The sequence below is a fragment of the Rhea pennata genome, chromosome 15 (assembly GCF_028389875.1).
Source record: "Rhea pennata isolate bPtePen1 chromosome 15, bPtePen1.pri, whole genome shotgun sequence".
Lineage (NCBI taxonomy): Eukaryota > Metazoa > Chordata > Aves > Rheiformes > Rheidae > Rhea > Rhea pennata.
The window spans coordinates 9,186,429-9,205,914 of NC_084677.1; the positions used below are offsets into that span (position 1 = coordinate 9,186,429).

Genomic DNA, 19,486 nt, shown 5'->3' on the forward strand with positions numbered 1-19,486 from the left:
TTAATCCCTTTCTCTTTGTACTGGGAGGGCAACAAATTGTGTTGGAAGACATCTGATAAGAAGGAATAAGGGCATGATTAGAAAGGCAAAGAGTAAGAAAAAAATGAAGTAGAGCAAGGAACTAATAGTTTCACGTATGTTTTATCCCCAGTAATGCATTGCTAGATTACCTATGTGGTAGCTTACCAGTGTTATGAATGAAGACAGCCCAAAGGTGCCAGGGGAGATACTACACTGTGGAATGAGGCCAAACTGCTTCCAGGCTAGGTCTGGTCTGGAAACAGTGGATGCAGTGGAATAAACTTCTCAGAGCTAAGCTCATTTCATGCATCTCTAAAAAGAAACAGAGATGCAGCAGCTCTGCCTTGATTATTCACGAACAAGGAAGAACTGGTCGGGCATGTGGTAATGAACGACAGCCTAGACTGCGGTGACCAGGAGATGGCACAGTTCACGGCGCTGAGGGCAGTGAGGAAGACGAGCAGCAGAGCACAGACCCTGCACTTTGGGAGAGCCCGTTTCGTTTTGCTCAGGGACCCGGCAGGTGGGATCCCAGCTCTGAGGGGCAACGGAGGCCAGGAAAGCCGGCAGCAGATCTTTAAGGACAACCTCCTCCAGGCACAAGGACGGTCCCTTCTGATACTGGGGGAAACAACTAGATATATCAGGAGACTGGCTTGGCTGAACAGGGAACTCGTGACAGTGCCCCGGGGCGAAGTGGCGGCGTGCAGGAGGCGAACGCAGGGTCAGGCCGCGACGGAGCAATCTAGAAACGTTGCCGAGGCAGGCTGGGACGGCGTTAGGAGGCTCACGGCTCGCCCCGAGTGGAGACTGGCCGGGGACGGCAAGGGCAGCAAGAGCGTCCGCGGCTTCAGCAGCAGCGAAGGGCTGGCAGGGGAAAACCCGACGGCTGCTCAGCGCGGCAGGCGAGCTGAGGTGCTCAGAGCCCTCCCGGCCGCGGGCTTCATCGGGAAGAGCCCCCAGCCGCTGTGCTCGGGCAGCGGAGAGGAGCCGCCAGCGGCGAGGGCAGACCCCGCCCGCGGCCGCTCGCGAGGACGCAGCGCGGCGGGCGCGGCCCCGCCCCGCGCCGGGCCCGGAAGGCGGCGGCGCGCAGGCGCGGGGCGGCACGTGGCGGCGGCGCCATGGCGGGCAGGGAGCAGCGGCTGGAGCGAGCGCAGGTACCGCGCGGGGCGGGCCGGGCCGGGCCGGGCGAGACCGGACCGGACCCGGCCCGACCCGACCCGCCGCTCCCCGCGGGGTGCTGTCCTCCTAGGTGCGGAAGGCGGTGCAGGCCCTGCTGGCGTTCGCGCGGAGCGGGGCGACGCGGCTGCTGGGCGAGGGCGAGAGCGTGTTCCTGGTGGTGACGGTGTGGAAGATCCCGCGGGCGCCGCGTCTCGTCACGCTGTGAGAGCCGGGCGGGCGGGCGGGCGGCGGCGGGGCCCGGCCCGGCCCGGCCCCTTCCGAGGGCCCGGCCGCCACCCGGCCGCCCGCAGCCTCCCCGCACTGCTCTTGCAGGCCGCTGCCGCACGGCATCCGGGGCGACGCCGCCGAGGTCTGCCTCTTCACCAGGGACGAGCCGGGCCTGTCCGCAGAGCAGACGGAGAGCGCGTACAAGAAGCTGCTGGCGCAGAACGGCGTCTCCAGCGTCAGCCAGGTGGGCGCTGCTGCCGCGCCGCCGCCTGCCAGCCGCAGGGGAAGGCAGCCCGCTTTACTCCTCTTTCCTCTTCTCTTTTTTTCCTTTTTGCTCGCGCGCTCTCTCTCCTTTTTTTTTTTTTTTTTTTTTTTTTTTTTTTGGCCTTCCTGCCCCACTCTTGAATATCTCTCATTCTGTGTTAATGATCGCTGATCATTTTTCTGAAAATTAAAACTGCTTTTTTTTCCACTAAACTTAATAATTTACTTGTAGTAATTTCTTCAGTTCAAAGCTGAATCTTTAATAGATGTGTTTGCTAGATACAATGGTTCAGTATTTAATGTGAATAAACCAACAATTTAAAAAACCCACGATGTGAAATCCCCAGGACCTCTGTTGCATTGTTTATGCTGTTGGCAGAAAAATTGGAAAAATCTTGCTGTTATTATATTTGCTTTGTTTAGATGTTACCACGTGCTGCAGTTTTATTTGGTGCTATGCAGTTATTATGTAAGAGATCCATATTGTTTGACTCTTAAATAAAAAGAACAGTATCCTTTTTCACTTAGTCATCTTCAGTGCTCAAAAATAAGGAGGACAAAATAACATATCTTGATAGACTAGCAATTATACAAGTTACTTCTGTGCAGTTATAAAAAGTATTCTAGGCTGTTTTCAGCAATTTAGATTAACCTGTTGCACGCATTGCAGATCATCTCATACAAAACTCTGAGAAAAGAATATAAACCGTTTGAAGCAAAACGTCGTCTCCTGAACAGGTTTGATCTCTTTCTGTCTGATGACCGAATTAGAAGACTGTTGCCCTCGCATCTAGGAAAACACTTCTATCGAAGTAAAAAGTAGGTCTTTAACTTTTGTGCGAGTGCTTTGCGGTAACTTATAAAACTGAGTCTTTGTAAAGTGTTTTTCCTCTCCCTCCTCTTTGTTCCTTAGGGTACCTTTATCTGTAAACCTGAAAGCCAGCAATCTTGCTAAGGAACTGCATAAACATATCCAGGGAACCGTACTCCCAGTTACCAACAAAGGTTGCTGTTAGTAAGTACAAGTCAAAATTCCTACAGTACTATAGTCCAAGTGAAGTATTGAGTTATTTATATTCTAGTAATATATGAATAAAAGAGGTTAAGAGTCACCATTCTAGATGTAGGCCATTTTGAATCATAATGTCTAATATATATAAAAATTCTTCTTAATGAGAAGTCTTACTGTGGGGTATCACTTATCTTTTTTTTTTTTTTCTTGATAGCTTAGGAATTTTTAGGCGAATTTCTAGGCACTATCAAACAGGATATACAATCTTTAGAAATATTACTGTTAAATTAGATAAAAACTGCTTCCGAAATCTATTCTTCTAAGACTTTTTTGTTTGTCTTGCATCTAAGTCCATCTAAATCTGCAACATGCTTGGTAATATAAGGTATAAGCTACATATCCAAACACAAAAAGGTTAATGTAATATGAGTAAATTCATTGTGACTTACTACAGAAGATTACTGCAGTGGCAAACCATCCATTAAGATAATTGCAGATAAGTGGGTTTTTCATTTCTGGATATACCTAAGAACAAGTCAATTGATAATTGATTAGAAGTGGGTGGGTTTTTTTTTTAACCTGTTCATAAACACTATTCTTTCCTGCTTTCAGTACAGCACGTATAGGTCACACTGGAATGAAAGCTGATGAGATATTGGAAAATGTCGTTGCTGCAGTTGAGGTGATTGCAAAGAAGTTACCAAAGGTACTGCTGACCAGTTGTGCTGAATTATGAAACTTCTTGGCTTCAGCTTTGTTATTTTATATAATATACCATTTTTGTTGTTGCAGAATTGGAAAAACGTAAAAATTCTTCACCTCAAAACAGCTAAATCAGTTGCTCTTCCAATTTTTACTGCACAAATCTCCAACTTAGATGAGCTTGACAAAGAGCCATCTGTCGATAAACAGGAAGAGGTAAAAAAAAAAAATTCTTTCCACTAAGCCATAAAACCCTACGGAACAACTTGTTCTTTAGGTAGTGTTTATGCATTATAGTATCTAATATGTTGGTTTTGAATGTGTTGGCAGTGGATCCCAGGCATGTGTGGCTACAAATGGATTAGATACTCCTGGGCACTTGCTTCAGTATCATGAAATCATGGAAACTCCCTGATAGGTTGTAAAGCAAACTGGAAATAGAGTGGTAGCAGGCTGTTCTCTTAAGTTATAAGCTTCTACCCTTTAACTGTAGGGATCTGATATTTCTTCTCAGAACTTTTTGCTTGAATTTAATGCTTATTTTCACATTTCCCATCCAAAAATACATTCATTAACATATATGCACAGATTAAGACTATGCATCCATTACTCATCAGCTAATCAGTGGCATCTGAATAATCCACAAGCTCAAATATTTACATCTTACTTTAGTGTTTTTTCACCTATTTTTTTTAATATCACCTGTTCCTTGGCACAGAAACATCATACAAAAAACTGCACAAAATAAATTGGGAGCATATGTATTCAACTTACAGGCTGTAATCCTGACATTATCATTGTGCATTTATGTGGTATTTATAAGGAACTCTTCTCACTTAGACAGTTACGCATTTTTTGTTTGTTTGTTTTATATATGATTGACCAGTCAGGTCTCTAGAACAACAATATTTACATTGACATTGCTAGAATGTCTTATGTTTTAACCATACTAAGACAGATCACTATATATGTAGAAGTACTGTGGGTATATGTTTGAGATAAACTTGCAATTAATTTCAGAAAAAAAGGGAAAAGAAACCGAAGAAAGCAGGTAAAAAACTGACTTCAAGTGAAGTTGCTGTGACAACTGAAATTAATGCTACTGCTGCTAAGGAAGAGCAGGAGATGAAAGAAAAAGCAGAAGTAGTCCAAGAACCAGATGATGATGATGATGGAGAAATTCCACAGCTAGTGCCTATTCAAAAACCAACCAGTGTAGCTGAGCTGAAGGTAATTGTTTAATTGTTTGTTAATATTGAGAAACTTACACTATGGTTAAAAATGAACATCTAGAACTGATTAAACTCCTTAGAGAACAGTATGTTTCAACATACTTCAAGTGAAATGGTATTGTTTCTTCTTTCTTTATTTTTCTTTATTTTTTTGTAAAATATCATGAAAGCAAAGATTTGAGTATAGGTGAGAGGGGATACCTTGGGAACTTTTCTATTAACCCCTCTTCTAGACAGAAGAAGCTAGTACTTACTGTTCTTCACTTTCAAATAGTGGCAGTTCTGTCAGCTAAAATGGCAGGTTTGAAGTCAAAAGTAGGAAAAAAAAAGATTGAGAAACAGCTTGATAATTAAATTGAATGTTTGTTTAATTTTTAAATTAAAAACTGCTTGTAGGTATTAATTCTAATGTAATTTAATGTATCTTCTGCCTGGACTGCAAAACTTCAGGAAAAACAGCACATTCTGTAGCCTAGTAGCATGCAGTATTAATAATCACAAAATATAAACTGAAAGCTGACAGCTTTTGTGAAATACTCTACAGTTGTATTGTTATCAGTATTGGAGATGTGGATCATGTGACTAACATGACTACTAAATCGTATTCATGTCTAACAACATCCTAGTTGAAACAAAATAGATGAATAAAACAATAACACTTCTAAATTCAGTTTAGTTCATGATTGGATCATACCCTTGAACTCTGTGTCCATTCAGGAATGTCCAGTCTACAGCCATGAATATGTGCAATCCACCAAGGAAATTGAAATAGCTTGTTTCAAGCTGTTGTTGTGTGGTAGGCCTAGGTTAGCTCATGTGATGAGGTATGATTTCAACTCCAGCTTTATCAGCTCTGGCATTGAATGAATTGATCTGTTGACAACAAACTGCTCTCATGGGAGGCTCTTGGGAATATGTGTCAGCTTCTAGGGAGTACTAGGCTTAGTGCACAGTCAGTTTATATCTTGACAGATTGGCTCTACTTAAAGTCCAGCTCTGCTGAATCTAGTAAGCCCAGACATGTAGCAAGAAATGGACTGTGGTATAAAGCTCTGCCAGCAGATTAGCTCAGTGACCTGGCTGGCCAAACAGGTGGATGTTCATGTATCAGTTAAATCTATTTAATGTCTTACATTGCTACATGCAATATTGCATGTAGCAGTTTTTCATGACTGGTGTGTTAATTCTGCACTTCCTGCCTGAAATGTGAACAGATTTGTGCTAGGGAATAGTCCAATTGATAGAAAGCACTTGTCATTTATGATAATTTTCACTGATTTGTTTTATTGGAATAAAAGTAAAGATGCTTCTTATGTGGAAGGGTAATGGCTTTTTTGTCTCTTTAAATACAGAAAACAGAACCAAATCAGAGTCCAGAAAAAGGTGACAAGCTGGGCAAGAAAACCAAAACACGCCTTGGTAAGAGAAAAAGATCTCTACCTCAGGAGACTCAAAAAACAAAACATAAAGTTACTGAAGAGCAGGCAGTCTTGCAGATATCACAAAAACAAGCCAAGCAGTTCAGCATGCCAAAGGAGGCAATAAAGGAAAAAGAGCTGAGAAAGACTCCCAGAAAGCCTGAAGCGAAGTCTTTTGCAACACCTAAAGCTGGCAAAATAGTACAGTCATCCAAGAAATCTTCCAAAATGCAAAAATGAACGAACACCCAAGAAAAAATACACAGCCCACAGTCAGCCTGAGTATTGTCTATTATAACATTTTATATAGTATTTCAATGATGTCTTTTTAGGAAGTCAATGTGTTCATGAAATAAAGCAGCTTCTTAAGGAAATTTGATCCTAGGAGCTTTTTTTCACTGAGACCTGTGATGATTTGTTAGTATTTCCTTCTAACAGAGGATTTGGAACAAATAAACACACTAGCTTGGTTGACTGTATTTCTTCTATTATAGAGTAGGAAAAGATAAGTTCTCAAGATTTTGTGTCAAAGGGCGGGAGGTGATTATTCTATACAAAAGTTGAGAAATACTGCATAGAGTGACCTCTTTCCCTCGGCATAACTTGGCACTGGAACAAATAAAGGCTAAAACAAGTACCAAGAGCAATCAATTTAGCTTAAAATTTACAACGTTAAGTCTGAAATAGCTGCTATAAATTTTCTTGAATTGTTCAATATAATGAAAATAGGATGAGATCTATCAATTTTATTCCAGGTATGTAAGTCAGCAGCTTGACTACAGGCAAAGATTAATGTATTCTAGCTATTTTTACTTCGGTATTTGCAGGTTAAAAATATGGACAATTTAGTAGATTTGGATATTTATTCAAAATAAAACTTTAAACTGTCAGTTCTGGAATTGAGAGTCATAGCTATGAGAGGGGGTAACATGTTGGTATTAGATTTCTTTCATAATGTAGGGTTTTTTATTGAAATGGCAAGTAGTCTTTTGCAGCAGTGAATAGTATAAGAAACTTTTTCTTCTATGTATTTTGCACAAGTGTTCAATAACTATACATGCTACTATCAGCAAGCATATTTTTCCTTTCAGTTCAAGCAAAAGGCGGGTTCAGTAGCTTGAACAGTTCAACAGTTCCTGGCAGTGCAGTTTATTTTCATCTTGTGCTAGTTCCTCTGTGATTCTGCCTCCATTCTCAATCAACTGTTCTTTACTGTCACTCGTTCATCCATCCCCCGATTGGTTAAACTGTTTTTCTATCTTGTTATGTCTGTGCAATTTTGCCCCCAACATCCACTCTTTTCAGTCTTTCTTCTCTATGTGTTGTTTTTTTTGTTTTGTTTTGTTTTTTTTTTATTTTTTTGTTCTTCACAATAACTATTTAACTTGAAAATTATCTTTTGGTACGGCTCCTGTTTTGAATTCTCTCCTCTTCCTTGTTCTTTCTTCACACAGCAATAATGTAGCTCTCTGTTACCTCTATTCACAGGAAGATGGGAGAATTGGGTATCTGTTCTGCCTTAGAAGTGGAATATAATAAATTCCTCTATATATTTACACCTATGGAGTACTTTCAGTTGTGTGATGTTCTTCTCCATTTCAGCTTCTGTTGCTCTAATTCTATTCTCAATGCAATCCAGTGATTCTACAGGCTGATCTGGCACTAAAAAATGACACTTACACCTTTTGCTAGCTTCTCCCTTCAGGATATCTGATAGTTGACCATAAAACTTGTCTGTCTTCAGCTTCCGTGGCAAGGAGGTTTTTTCTCTGTTGTTATATACAGATAGATTCTGCAACAGTATCATTTACAGAATGCTATTTTATTCAATACTTTAGATAACTTCAATTCACAAATACAAATTTGCTTCTATGGTTAAAAATGTACAAATGTATCTTCTAGTTTAAACAAATCTTCCACTCCAAACTGAAGCTTGCACCCTCTTTTGGAGGATGTGATTTTTTTGATGGATGCCTAGCTATCTGGTCAAGCTCAGTTGCAGAATGGCTAAGTTATGTTCATGTTCATATTCAGATTTTTTTTCCTGCTGTGTGTTCTCTCTTCACTTTTGGACATCATCTTTAACTTGCCTGTTGTCCAAGACCACAATTCATGTGATCTCTCCCTAGGACCTCACTTCCAAGTTGTCTGTATTTTGTAGAGCTCATGCAACAATTCAACTGTCCAGGGACTCCTTTATTCACTCTGTTGCAGGTTCACATTGCAGTCAGCGAAGTCATTTATAATTTTAGCAAATGCAGTCTAAAATCTATTTAAAATACAAGCAAACTCACTAAACTGCAATTTTGACTATATCATCTTTGAACCCTTGGCTTGTTTTCCCTTTCCTATTCCACCAAATAAGGTTTCTTTACTTTGCAAGGCCTGTCACAATCTATTTCTATCCTTTTTAGTATTTCTCATGTACAGTTAGACGTTGGCTCTGTTTGGGGAGTCCGTTATATTAAAGGCAACTTTCTGGGATTTTTCTGTGCTGTTCTTAACGCTTCAGAGACACTATATTTCTTTGAACTTCAAAGGACAAAAGTTATCTTGCAAGTAAAGTCACGCTTATCAATATTGTCTCATCACAACTTTGCATTTACTTGATTCATCTTTTGAAGCTATAAAATCGCTGGTAGAGACTGTATTTTTGATCTATTTCCACAGCCAGGGGAATAGGGTTCTGGTATAAGATAACAGTTCCTAAATACTACTGTAATACAGATAATAACAAACTGATTCCAATATGTTTCTTTGTATAAAATATTCTGAGTTTGAACACTATCTTAATATAAAAATAAATCACATACATTTACATCTAATGTTTCTATTGCTACATTTTCATATTTTAAATGCATTTCATAAGTACTCTTTTTATCAGAATACAACAGATACAGTTCATACCAGTTTAAGTATTTTGTAATTGTTAACTTGAGGTATTTGCTGGCCACAGAACTGAATAGCAGCTTGTAGAAGGTTAGACTGAAACTAAACAGCAGTTTATGGAAATACCATGCAATCTGTATCAGGCCCCAGTCTGTAGCCTGTGATGCAACTTAAAGCATTATTTACTGTGTATTATCTCTCTAGCTTCTTAGTCAACTATTCTTAATAACATTTTTCATAGAGAATGACAAGTGAAATATTATTCATTGAAAGTGAATTTTATAATTTATTACACTAAAAAAAGACTCATTCCAGTAACAGTCTAATTAGCCTGTCTTTTTTTACTGCAATTTTGTGCATACTTTTTCATTTTCTAAAAGGAATTAAAAGTTAAAGCTGGTACGGGTGATAGCAATATATTGTGCTTGTTAGCAGATGTATGTTTTCACATAAGATAAACAGAATGCAGTGCTTTTGTTTAAAGTCATTTACTGTAAATGTATCTTGTTAAAAAATATTTTAGTAACAACATTAGAGTGACATCCTCTGCCTTTTGGCAAAGGATTGTGCTTTAAACTCAGTATGGTATATTTTGTTTGATGGAACAAGAAGGAACATTCTTTGTTACTAAGACTTAATAGACATGGAGGCAATTGTTTAGTGACAAAAATACCCAAAGATAAACTAATCTTGTAACTTCTGGGGAAGTTTATACAAGCTAAGCTTTGAAGTTATTCTCTGAGCTTTTTTAAATTTATTTTTATTTTATGAAAGGGATAATAACAGCAGAACTGATGCAGGCTTTTACTGATGACTGTTCGTATGTCTATCCTTTTAACACCTGAATTGCTGTTTGCAAATCCTTTGGGAATACAGATGCACATGTTAAGTGGTTAGCAAAATCAGAATCTCTGCAGATTCTTAATGTGCTAGTATAATACAAATAATGGTCTTAGAAGTCATATTTGGTGATAAAGACTCGAGAAAAGAATACCCCAAGCAGCTGTCTCATTACAACAGCAGTTGGCACAACAGTGTGTCCTCATGTTACAGAGATTATCCTTTTCTTGGATGTATGTCTTTGCCTAAAGAAATCTTATTAATCTGAAAGAACTCTTCTGACTGTACCCATTGACAGATGTTACTAGAAAAGGTAGAAGTGCTGAATGTTTGTTGGAGCACTTAGGTAAACTCTTTTAAATCTGAATCAGTGAAGGAAGTAACTTTCCCAAGTTATTTTCAATTCTACTTTCCTTTGGGAGGTGGCTTGAATGCTGAACCAAGATTCAGCAATATGGATGGAATGCTTTATTCTTTATAAATAAAGTGAGAGAAATCCAAGAGTATATATATTCCTATAAATGCAAAGATTAAGATTATTCTTTAAAAAAAATTGTCTATTCTCTCTATCCATGGAAGGAAATTAATCTCAAATCTGTTTGTTTTTTTTTAACAGAAAAAAAAAATCCTGAAGCTAATATATTAGCCTTTTTACTTGTATCTTTGTATCAGCTATTCTTTATGACATAAACAAGATCTCCTTACCTTCACTTATGGGACCTGTTTCTGCTTCCTGAACAGTTGAGGGTATCCTTACAAGTTGGTCACAATACAGTTGTTTCCTCCATCTGAAAAACACCAAAATTTAAATGAATTTAGAGGTGCACAAGCTACTTGAATCAGAGGCACAAAAAACACACACTGCGGAACTGAAAAATTACAGAATCACAGATTCACAGAAGTTTTACAGAATAAGCAAACTGTTTTCTCCATGATTTATTTCAGACCTTCCTCAGAGTGAGAATAAAAGGCAGATTGTGATGTAAACCCCTAAAGATAAAAACCTTTCTTAATAAAACTTTACTCAAGTTCAGAGAGAAAAAAAAATCATAAAAGAAGACAATATTAGCCAACAATCTGTAAGCAGCTGAGTTCTGAAAAACCTATCCTATTTCCTGTTAAGGATATCCTGTACCGATAGTTTTGATGCCTATAAACTATCGAGTTAAATAAAATGTGGTAGAAGAAACACCAGAGAACGTGAAAACATTCAGCTTGATAGATGGTGTCAACTTTCTGTAATCCATGACCTTCCATTCCTGTCTATCATAATTTTATTTAATCAAGAAAAAGCAAGTCTGACTCAATAATCACCATTAGTTCCATGCTGACAGAAGATACTGTCTTGACCAAAAGTAATCGTATCACTTTCTAGTCTGGGATGTGTCTATTCCATAATAGCAGTGGATGGAAAAGTCACCTTCTGACTGCAAGCATGTTCTTGTTCTAATCATTCATGCTAAAATAAAATGTTTCTTAATTGTGGATGTGGATGTGCAGAAAATTCTGAAGATCATAAAGTCTGTATCAATAATCGATAGTGAAACATACTAGTTTGCAGGGACTGGAAAAAAACATTTTTCACATTGGAAAAATTAACAGGAACTGCCTTGGAACACAATGTATACTTCTCTGGCAGCTTGAGCCAGTCCATGCCAGGACTGCAGTAGTCTTGCTTCTTCTTTCATACCAAAACTGGAATTCACACAGCTAGGTGGTTAGACATGTGAAGCAGCTGATCCAGCTACAAGCTAACCCATGGTGTGAGAAATATAGGGAGATTGCTATAGCCCAGTTTGTTCTTTTATGTTGCAGAGTACTCTGGACTCTGACAGTTAAATAAGTAAGATATGGAATTACTGGTGTGATTTCTTCTTCTTTTAAACAGTGTATTGTTTAGTTAAAAATTATTTAAAATTAAGAAAATCAGAGGGAAATAATTTGATATAAGTACTGCAGATCTTCAGTTAGAGTCATTTGCAGTAGTCACTTCTGCTTAGAAGCACCAAATTACCATTAATGTTACAAAGAGTTATATTTCCCAGTTTTTCAACAAACTATATCCATTGAAAATCAGTGCTGAATGACGAAGGAGTTAAATTAAATTTGTTTATTCAGAAAACTATTTCTTATTAATGTTTCTCATGCTTGTCTAAGAGAGTTAGGAAATCTTGTCATGTTGCTAATCAGGAAAGGAGGAAATAAGGAAAACTAACGTTCATTCCAAATAAGTTGAAGCTATGTCTACTGCTGATGTGCTACAGAATCAAATCAGGTGTAAAACACAGTTGTTCCAATTTTGCTAATTCCAACTGGCCATCTGTAAGGACCAAACTACCACTTTATTTCCTTAATATAACTGTGGATTGAAAAGAAAAAAGAAAAAAGAAAAAAGAAAAAAGAAAAAAGAAAAGAAAAGAAAAGAAAAGAAAAGAAAAGAAAAGAAAAAAGAAAAGAAAAGAAAAGAAAAGAAAAGAAAAGAAAAGTTTTCTGTGTGCTGTCGGTGGCAAGTAAGATGGAAAACACCTCCCCAAGGGCTGAGCTGTTTTAACTCTGCAAGACACATTAGTGAGTATAAAGTTCAGTCTTAAATGAACAACTAGCGTGCAATAGTCAAGTTTGAGCCTATGTAAGGACATTTCTGGGAATAGGCATCAAGAGACTAAAATAAATCAGGTATGTTCATGTGTAAATACTTGGTCTATAAATATCTGTTAGTATTTTTGTTCTTGTAATTCTTGTTCTGTTCTGACTGACTTTAGAAATAGAATGTGAAGGGTTTAACAGGCATCTGAATAATTATTTAAGGTACTGTATCTTTGACCTTACAATTTTTGTTTCTTAAAAAAAAAAAAAAAGAAGGGAGTAGATAGTTTGTTAGCTCCTCCTACGTTCATGGAACAGCTAGCAGAACTATGAGTCTTATAATAAATCCATAGTACCGTGAGTTCTCTTGAGAGTCTTATAATTCTGAATTTAAAAAAGGGACTTCAGTTAAATTTTTACACAAAGCAACACTTCCAGTAGTTAGTCTTAACTATTTAACTTTGACATAACTTAGCCTTTTTTTAATAGCAATAAATTCTGATTCTGTCTGTTTACTAGTCTCTTAATAGAGAATAAATTATCTTAAAAATAAGGAGTTGTCATGCTGTATTTAAGCTCTTGGAGCACTTGAACAAATAGGACTGGAGCTTTCTTTAGAACACTTGTCTCTTCTTGAGGAAGTGCTGCAGGGAAATTAGGTTGTAAGTAAAACACTTTTGGCTATCCTTCCTGTGAACCTAAAATTCCTTTAAAAATACTGAAAGTGTAGTGACTTCATGGAGGGTAGAAAGGAAGTCAATAAACTTCCAAAATATTAGTATCTTCCACCTCCCTTTTTTTTATTTTTAAGTGAATGAAATGAACTATGTAACCTGTTTTATTGTTAATATTTGCTGTCAGAAAAACCCTCTTGATTTAGCTCAAAGACAGGCTTCTGCAGGGAGTTTTCTTTCTTATTCAAAAGGTTTAATAAAGATACTAACAAAATATTTCCTGTATTATTGCACAAAGTCTTTTTGTTTGTTTGTTTGTTTGTTTTCTGACTGGATCTGATTCCACATTTCCCATTTGTTCTCCATGTTAGAGTGGGCATTAACCTGTGGTATCTACGAGGGATAAACCAGAGTTAGGAAGGAAATGTTTCAAAAGACTGCCATAAATGTTAGAAATTACAACTCTAATGAAATATGTAACTAACTCAGTCTGAAATACTTAATGAAATTAAGTATTAATGAAATTAATTAAGTTAATGAAATACATAACTGACTCATTTTGCAGAAATTAGGTCTTGGGGACCTAGACTTGCTGCACATATGAATGCTATAGGGCTAGAACTCAGGTTTTTAATAGCTATTTCCAAATAATTTAGGATTATTAATATTGACTTGCTTAAAATTCCTGCGCTATTTTTTCCTGTTGCAGTTAGATCTGATTTTTAATCCTAGCAATCTTCAAGTTAAACAAAATGGCATAGCTATTTCTTTTAATTTTTTTATTTCTTTTATATGATTATTAGAGTTCCTACTGCTCTCAGGATCCTAACATTAGCTAGACTTCCTAAAAGCTATCCTGAATCTAACGGATCAGAAATCATAAGATTTAGGCAGGCATACGAACCTCACTTGGAGATTTGGATAACTGGCATGTTATCTTCCTTCCCTTAAATTTTTAAAGTCATAATTAAGATGGTTACTTAACGCTATAAGGCAAGGCAGAAATAGAACTGCATTATAACAAGTCTTTTACTTAAGCTAGGTTTAAACCTTAAAATCTGAAAGATCAACAAAATAGTCAGAATAGCAAAATAGGCTTTTTTTGTACTACAGATGATTTTAAGATAGAAGTGATCTTATATGTTGTTACTACAAGTCCCAAAGTAAAAGACACTTTAAGTAAATAAATAGCATGTGTGCTTTCTTTTTTTATTTTTTTTCTTTTCTTTCAGAAGTCTTCAGCTTGTGATTTTTGTAACGACACATTTTGTGGAATAATGTCTGTAATACAGGCAGCCCCTAATGAGGAAGTGGCTTCACCTGTTCTTGATTTTCCATCTTCTGTAAGAGTACAGATAAATGAACCAAATCCCGTGACTAATGCTGAGAGTCTGTGGTGCTACTACAGCAAACCAGTTACACTCATCGTTGTTGGAGGAATGCTCGTCGTCAGCAGCATCATCATTGGCACTCTCCACTTCACCAAATACCTGGACGTCCCACGCGCTCTTGGGCCTGTCTGTCTGTCCATTGGCCTGATGTTCCTAGTTACGGGAGTCGTGTGGATACCCATCGTTAACCAAACTGTTAGGTATAAAGGGCTCCTGAGGGCACGTGCAAGAAAACATACAGCTGCGTATAGTTCTTGCGCTTGAGGATTTGAAGTGTTTAACAGCAAAAAGTTACGTACCATAGCTGATATCCACGAGAATGGACTGAAGTGAAATATATCTTGCTTTTTATAGAGCTGTTTTACTTACTGGATTTTTCATCTTTGCACTTGTGTTTTCAACTGGTTTCCTTGTTAAATTGTTGAGCTGATGTGGGATTGTAAACACTTGTTTTGAGCCAATCTCTTCAAGAACGTACCTAGAGCTGCCCTGTGTGACTCTACAGGAGCACGTTATAACTGTCTTACGACCCTCTGCTGTCCCCGAGTAGCTGTTTTGACCGCTGGGTGGAGCGCTACGGCCCCTTGCGGGAGGGAGGCTGGATTTCGCTAAGCTGAGCTAAAAACCTCACCTCATTTAATCACCTGATGCCTCCTCGGGGGCCCCTGTCACACCGGGTCCAGCAGCGCATCGCGCTTGTCCGCACAAGCAAAGGGCGGTGCCTGCGAGGCACCGGGGGCACCCCGGACCCCTGCCCGCTCCTGTGAGGCGCAGGGAGCCGCAACCGCCAGCGGCCCTGGCGCGGCGAGGACAAGAGCGAGAGCCCCAGCGCGGGGCTGACGCGGCGCGAAGGCGGCGCTGCCCTTCGCCTCAGCGAACCGGCGCCGCGAGGCACCCGCGCGGCGGGGCGGGGCCCCGGGGGGGAGGCGGGAACGGCCCCGCGAGGCGCCGGGGGCGGGGCCGCGAGGCACCTGCGGGGCGGGGCCTGGGGTCCGGGGGCGGGGCCTGGTGCGGGAACGGCCCCGCGAGGCACCTGCGCGGCGGGGCCTGGGGGGTGGGGGCGGGAGCGGCCCCGCTCAGGTGCAGCGGCCCCGCGCACTTGCCGCCGCCGCCGCCTCCCGCGAGGTGCAGCCGGCGGCGCTGCCGCCGTCGCTGCTGCCGCCCCACGGCGATGGCGGCCCCCGGCGGGCTGGGCCGCTGCGTCGCCGCCTTCTGGCTGGCGCTGGCCTTCGACGCGCTGGGGCTGGCGGTGCTGCTGGCGGGGGTGTTCGCCGACGTCTTCTTCTCCGACCTGCTCATCTACGGGGGCGGCATCGGCATCTTCCTGAGCCTCATCTGGTGGGTGTTCTGGTACGCGGGCAACCTGGAGGTGCCGCCGGAGGAGCTGCGCGACGACGTGGGGCTGGCGCCGCCCAAGGGCAGCCTGCTGCGCGGGCTGGTGCAGGGGCTCAGCCTCCGCCTCTCCTCCGCCTTCGCCAGGCCGCGCTCCCGCGCAGCCGCCGCCGACGTGGAGCTGCAGCCGGCCGCCGCCGCCCGCCCCGCCGCCGCCGCCAGGTGAGGCCGGGGAGGGGCCTCGGGCCGCGCGGGGAGGCGGTGCGGGGGAGGTGGGGGAGAACCCCGGCTTTGCCTGGAGCCTGGCGGAAAAATCTTTCTCCCCTGCGGCTGGTGGTAGGTGAATGCGTTAAACCATTCACTCAGAGCAGGCGCTTCGGGAATCAAGCCAGATGAACCCCCCCCCCAAAAAAAAAAAAAAAGGGAGGGGGGATTTTCTTCTGCCTGGCAATATTGAAAATCGAGCCAGGGAAAGTGCCCCGAGCTGGGCGAGGCGGTTAAGGCGCTTCCCGAGGGCGAAGTGTCCCCGCGGGGCCTGCGAGGCTCTCCCGTCGGCGAGCTCCGTGGAGAGCGGGAAAACGGTGGCTTGGTTTTGCTCAGGAATGGTTAGAGCTGCTTAGAACTGTTCAGAACGTGTAAGTGCAAGCGATGGTTAAACCGGCTCCTGTTGCGAGCATCGGTCCCCCGAGAAAAGCGCGCTGCTGCCCCGTGAGCAGAGCCAGAGCTCGAGTCCGGCCTCAAAAAGTCTTTTAGAAATAGACCTGATGTGTTCATTAATGTATTTATTTGGGGAGGTTAGTGTGCTTAATGCCCTGAAAAAGGCAAGAAAAAAAAAACATACAAAACCAAGCTTGCCATTCATTATATAAAATATTCTGAAGGAACTAGTTCAGCCAAGGTAGGTTTTATATCTGAACTAGTCCAGAACACTGAACATCTTACAGTTCTGGCTCACTGTGTACGAGGTTAGCCTTTTCTGCTGTTCTTTGAAACTAAATCTTGAAGCAGTTGTGGCTCACAGGAAAGTTCTTGTGAAAATCATCATAGTTTTTTTTCTTTTTTTTTTCTTTTTTTTTTTGTGTGGAAGTTGCGGAATTCTCTTGAGAAGAAATTCTAACAGTAAAGAAATACTAAACAGGTACCTATTGCTTAATAGAAAATCTGTTGAAGGGGGAAAAGGAGCAGCAGCAAGATAGCTTTAAAAGATTAGTTACTAGTATTTAATTTATTATTGACTCTAATAGCAATTTGAAAACTGGCTATTGATAATGTGTCATTCTCCTCCCAGACTTTTTTAATTTATTTTTTTCCTGAAATAGGTTTACAATTTGACAGAGAGAGATCAATATTTTCAGGATAGTAAAGACATAAATGACCCTGCCTAACTTCCTTTATCTTAAGGTTATGACAATTAGAGGAAATTAATAGGTAAGGTGCTATACTTGCAGATGGTCCTAGTCTCAATACAGATGTATATTTTGCTATAGTAAACTCTTAGTGTTGAAAGTTATCCTTTTTATTTTTAAATCTTTCACATCTTAAACATTACTGTTTTCATTTAGAAATAATCTTTTTTTAAAAAAATCCTATAAAAGCAGATACATTAATTGCTTTGTAACAAGTTCTCTCATGTAAACATCATCTGCAATGAAGAGGCTTTGGTATAATTGCGTTAGCAATTGTAACTCAAAACAAACAAAACCAGAGCGTATGAGAGTCATATTACAACAGGTAACATGAACTCTTTTTTTTTTTTTTTTTTTGTTTTTTAATTTTTCAAGGTAAAATAAAGGGTAACAAATGGTTGTATTTCCAAAGCTAATTCAGAGTTATGAAAGAACCCTTTGAAATAAGTTCATTGGTATTTGGCATCTCATAAATAAGTATCTGAACTGGAACATCCTTTACTGATAGACTAAATGATCTCCCCATCTGGGGATATTTATGAACTCAATCAACTGGGCTAAAAATGTATGGACAGATGCTGTATGGAGGAAATCTTAAAACTTAAGGAACTACAACAGCACGTAAAAGTGAAGTGCAAATGCTGGGTACATGAAGTTTTTTCCTTAAGAATGCTGTTCTTTACAGAAATTATTTCTGTATTTTTTTGTCACTTAGATAATTTGGTGATTCTTGTCATTTCATTAATAACTTTCAAAATTAGCAATGCTACATGGTGTTCTGATTTCCTATCTTACATATACACACACACACACACACACACACACACACACTGTAAGTATGATACAAGAAAAGTGAGAAGAATTCTCAAGATATGGAATGAATTCTATTAAAGGAATAACAGATTAGGATTCTTGAGCCTGAAAAGAGATGAAGAGTTTGGATATGGCAGAGGTCTTAACAGTTAAAGAGATATGGAGAAGGTGAGTAGGGAATGATTGTTTACTGCCTCTTCCAAGACATCTTCACCAGAGGAAGAGTCAAAACATCAGAAATAATGCTCACATGCCGTGCATCTAACGGGGGGGGAGGGGGTATTTGATGTGGGATAATGTGACAAGTAAAAATTTATAGGGATTCAAAAAGCAAGAGGGGAAAAAAAACACAAGAGACGCAAAGATAGTATCTTTGGCTCAGGGCAGCAGGTGGAAGTAAGGATAATATCCTTAGAAGATACTACTAGCTTGCCATATCCTTATGCCCTTCTCTAGACATCCATTCTTGATCATTGTTGGAGACAAGCTGCTGACTTGATGGGTCTTTTATTTGACCTTAGCTGACTGTTAAGCTTGTGGAAAAGTACTTTTTATACTGACTTCAAATAATAGTTGAGAGTTCTATATGATGATTTGTTCCAAGACTATTTTGAAGTAACTTTTTTTTTTGGTTGTTGTTTTTAATGTATTATCTTCAGGATCTGCTGAAGACACACTCATTGAAGTTACTGCCTCTAAAAGTGGGGGAAGTGTTGCAAACTGTGGAAAGAGAATGGCCCACTTAATGCAATAGGATTCTTTCATTACGGAATAATCTCTGCAACCGTCATGGACTCTGTATAAAATGGACACACACAGAGACATGTATCTCTGCCAAATGTACCTATTTCAGTGTTGGACTGGGTGGTTTTTATCTTTCAACATTTCAAAACATAAACTAAAACTTAAGTGAGAACTAACAAAGAAGCAAACTCGATTCACAGAAAAGAATCATCAGAACATTTAATATAGAAATACCTCTTTTATAGACACGTGTACCTAGGAATGTTTGGATGAAAAAGCTCTTGCACAATTAAAAGCTCTTGCACTGTCTTACCAAGGTCTGGAATCTAAATTTGCTGTGAACTTTTATGGTGTCAGTGCAATACTTTTATTTGTAGATACTTTAAAAGTATCTATGTGAAACTACTGAAGCAAAGTTACAAATGTAGCATAAATTGTTTATATTGTAAATACAATTTATTGTGATTCTTGTACATTTTCTTGGAATTTGAAATTTTGTAAATAACAAGTAAAAATAGTGATGTTGACATATCAATCATTCTTTCTTCCTAGCAGGAAATGATGTAATGTGCTGACTCTCGGATGAGTCTTTTTAATTACAGAAATTATTTTTCTAATGCTGAAACATTTTTAGAAAGCTGTAGGTTAACAAATGCTTTGCTTTACGAAAATCCTACCAAATCTACATCCAGATGTAACTGCGATTAGAACTAGCACATGGGGAAAGACTTATATTAAAGCTTAAGACACAAGAAATGAAACGCAGGAAATTC

General features: G+C 39.9%; 2 protein-coding genes across 2 annotated transcripts; both read left to right on the forward strand.

The window, feature by feature from the left end:
• The first annotated feature begins 1,099 nt into the window (after positions 1-1,099).
• On the forward strand, positions 1,100-7,600 carry RSL1D1 (ribosomal L1 domain containing 1). Its single transcript, XM_062588644.1, has 9 exons — positions 1,100-1,178; positions 1,274-1,404; positions 1,516-1,654; positions 2,345-2,493; positions 2,588-2,689; positions 3,299-3,392; positions 3,479-3,604; positions 4,409-4,618; positions 5,973-7,600. Exons 1-9 carry the CDS (start codon positions 1,143-1,145, stop codon positions 6,276-6,278), a joined length of 1,293 nt encoding a protein of 430 aa, XP_062444628.1. The 5' UTR covers positions 1,100-1,142; the 3' UTR covers positions 6,279-7,600.
• Positions 7,601-15,589: 7,989 nt separating this feature from the next.
• On the forward strand, positions 15,590-19,119 carry LOC134147505 (transmembrane protein 238-like). The gene is made up of 2 exons (XM_062588676.1): positions 15,590-15,972; positions 18,629-19,119. Exons 1-2 carry the CDS (start codon positions 15,590-15,592, stop codon positions 18,636-18,638), a joined length of 393 nt encoding a protein of 130 aa, XP_062444660.1. The 3' UTR covers positions 18,639-19,119.
• The last annotated feature ends 367 nt before the right edge of the window (positions 19,120-19,486 follow it).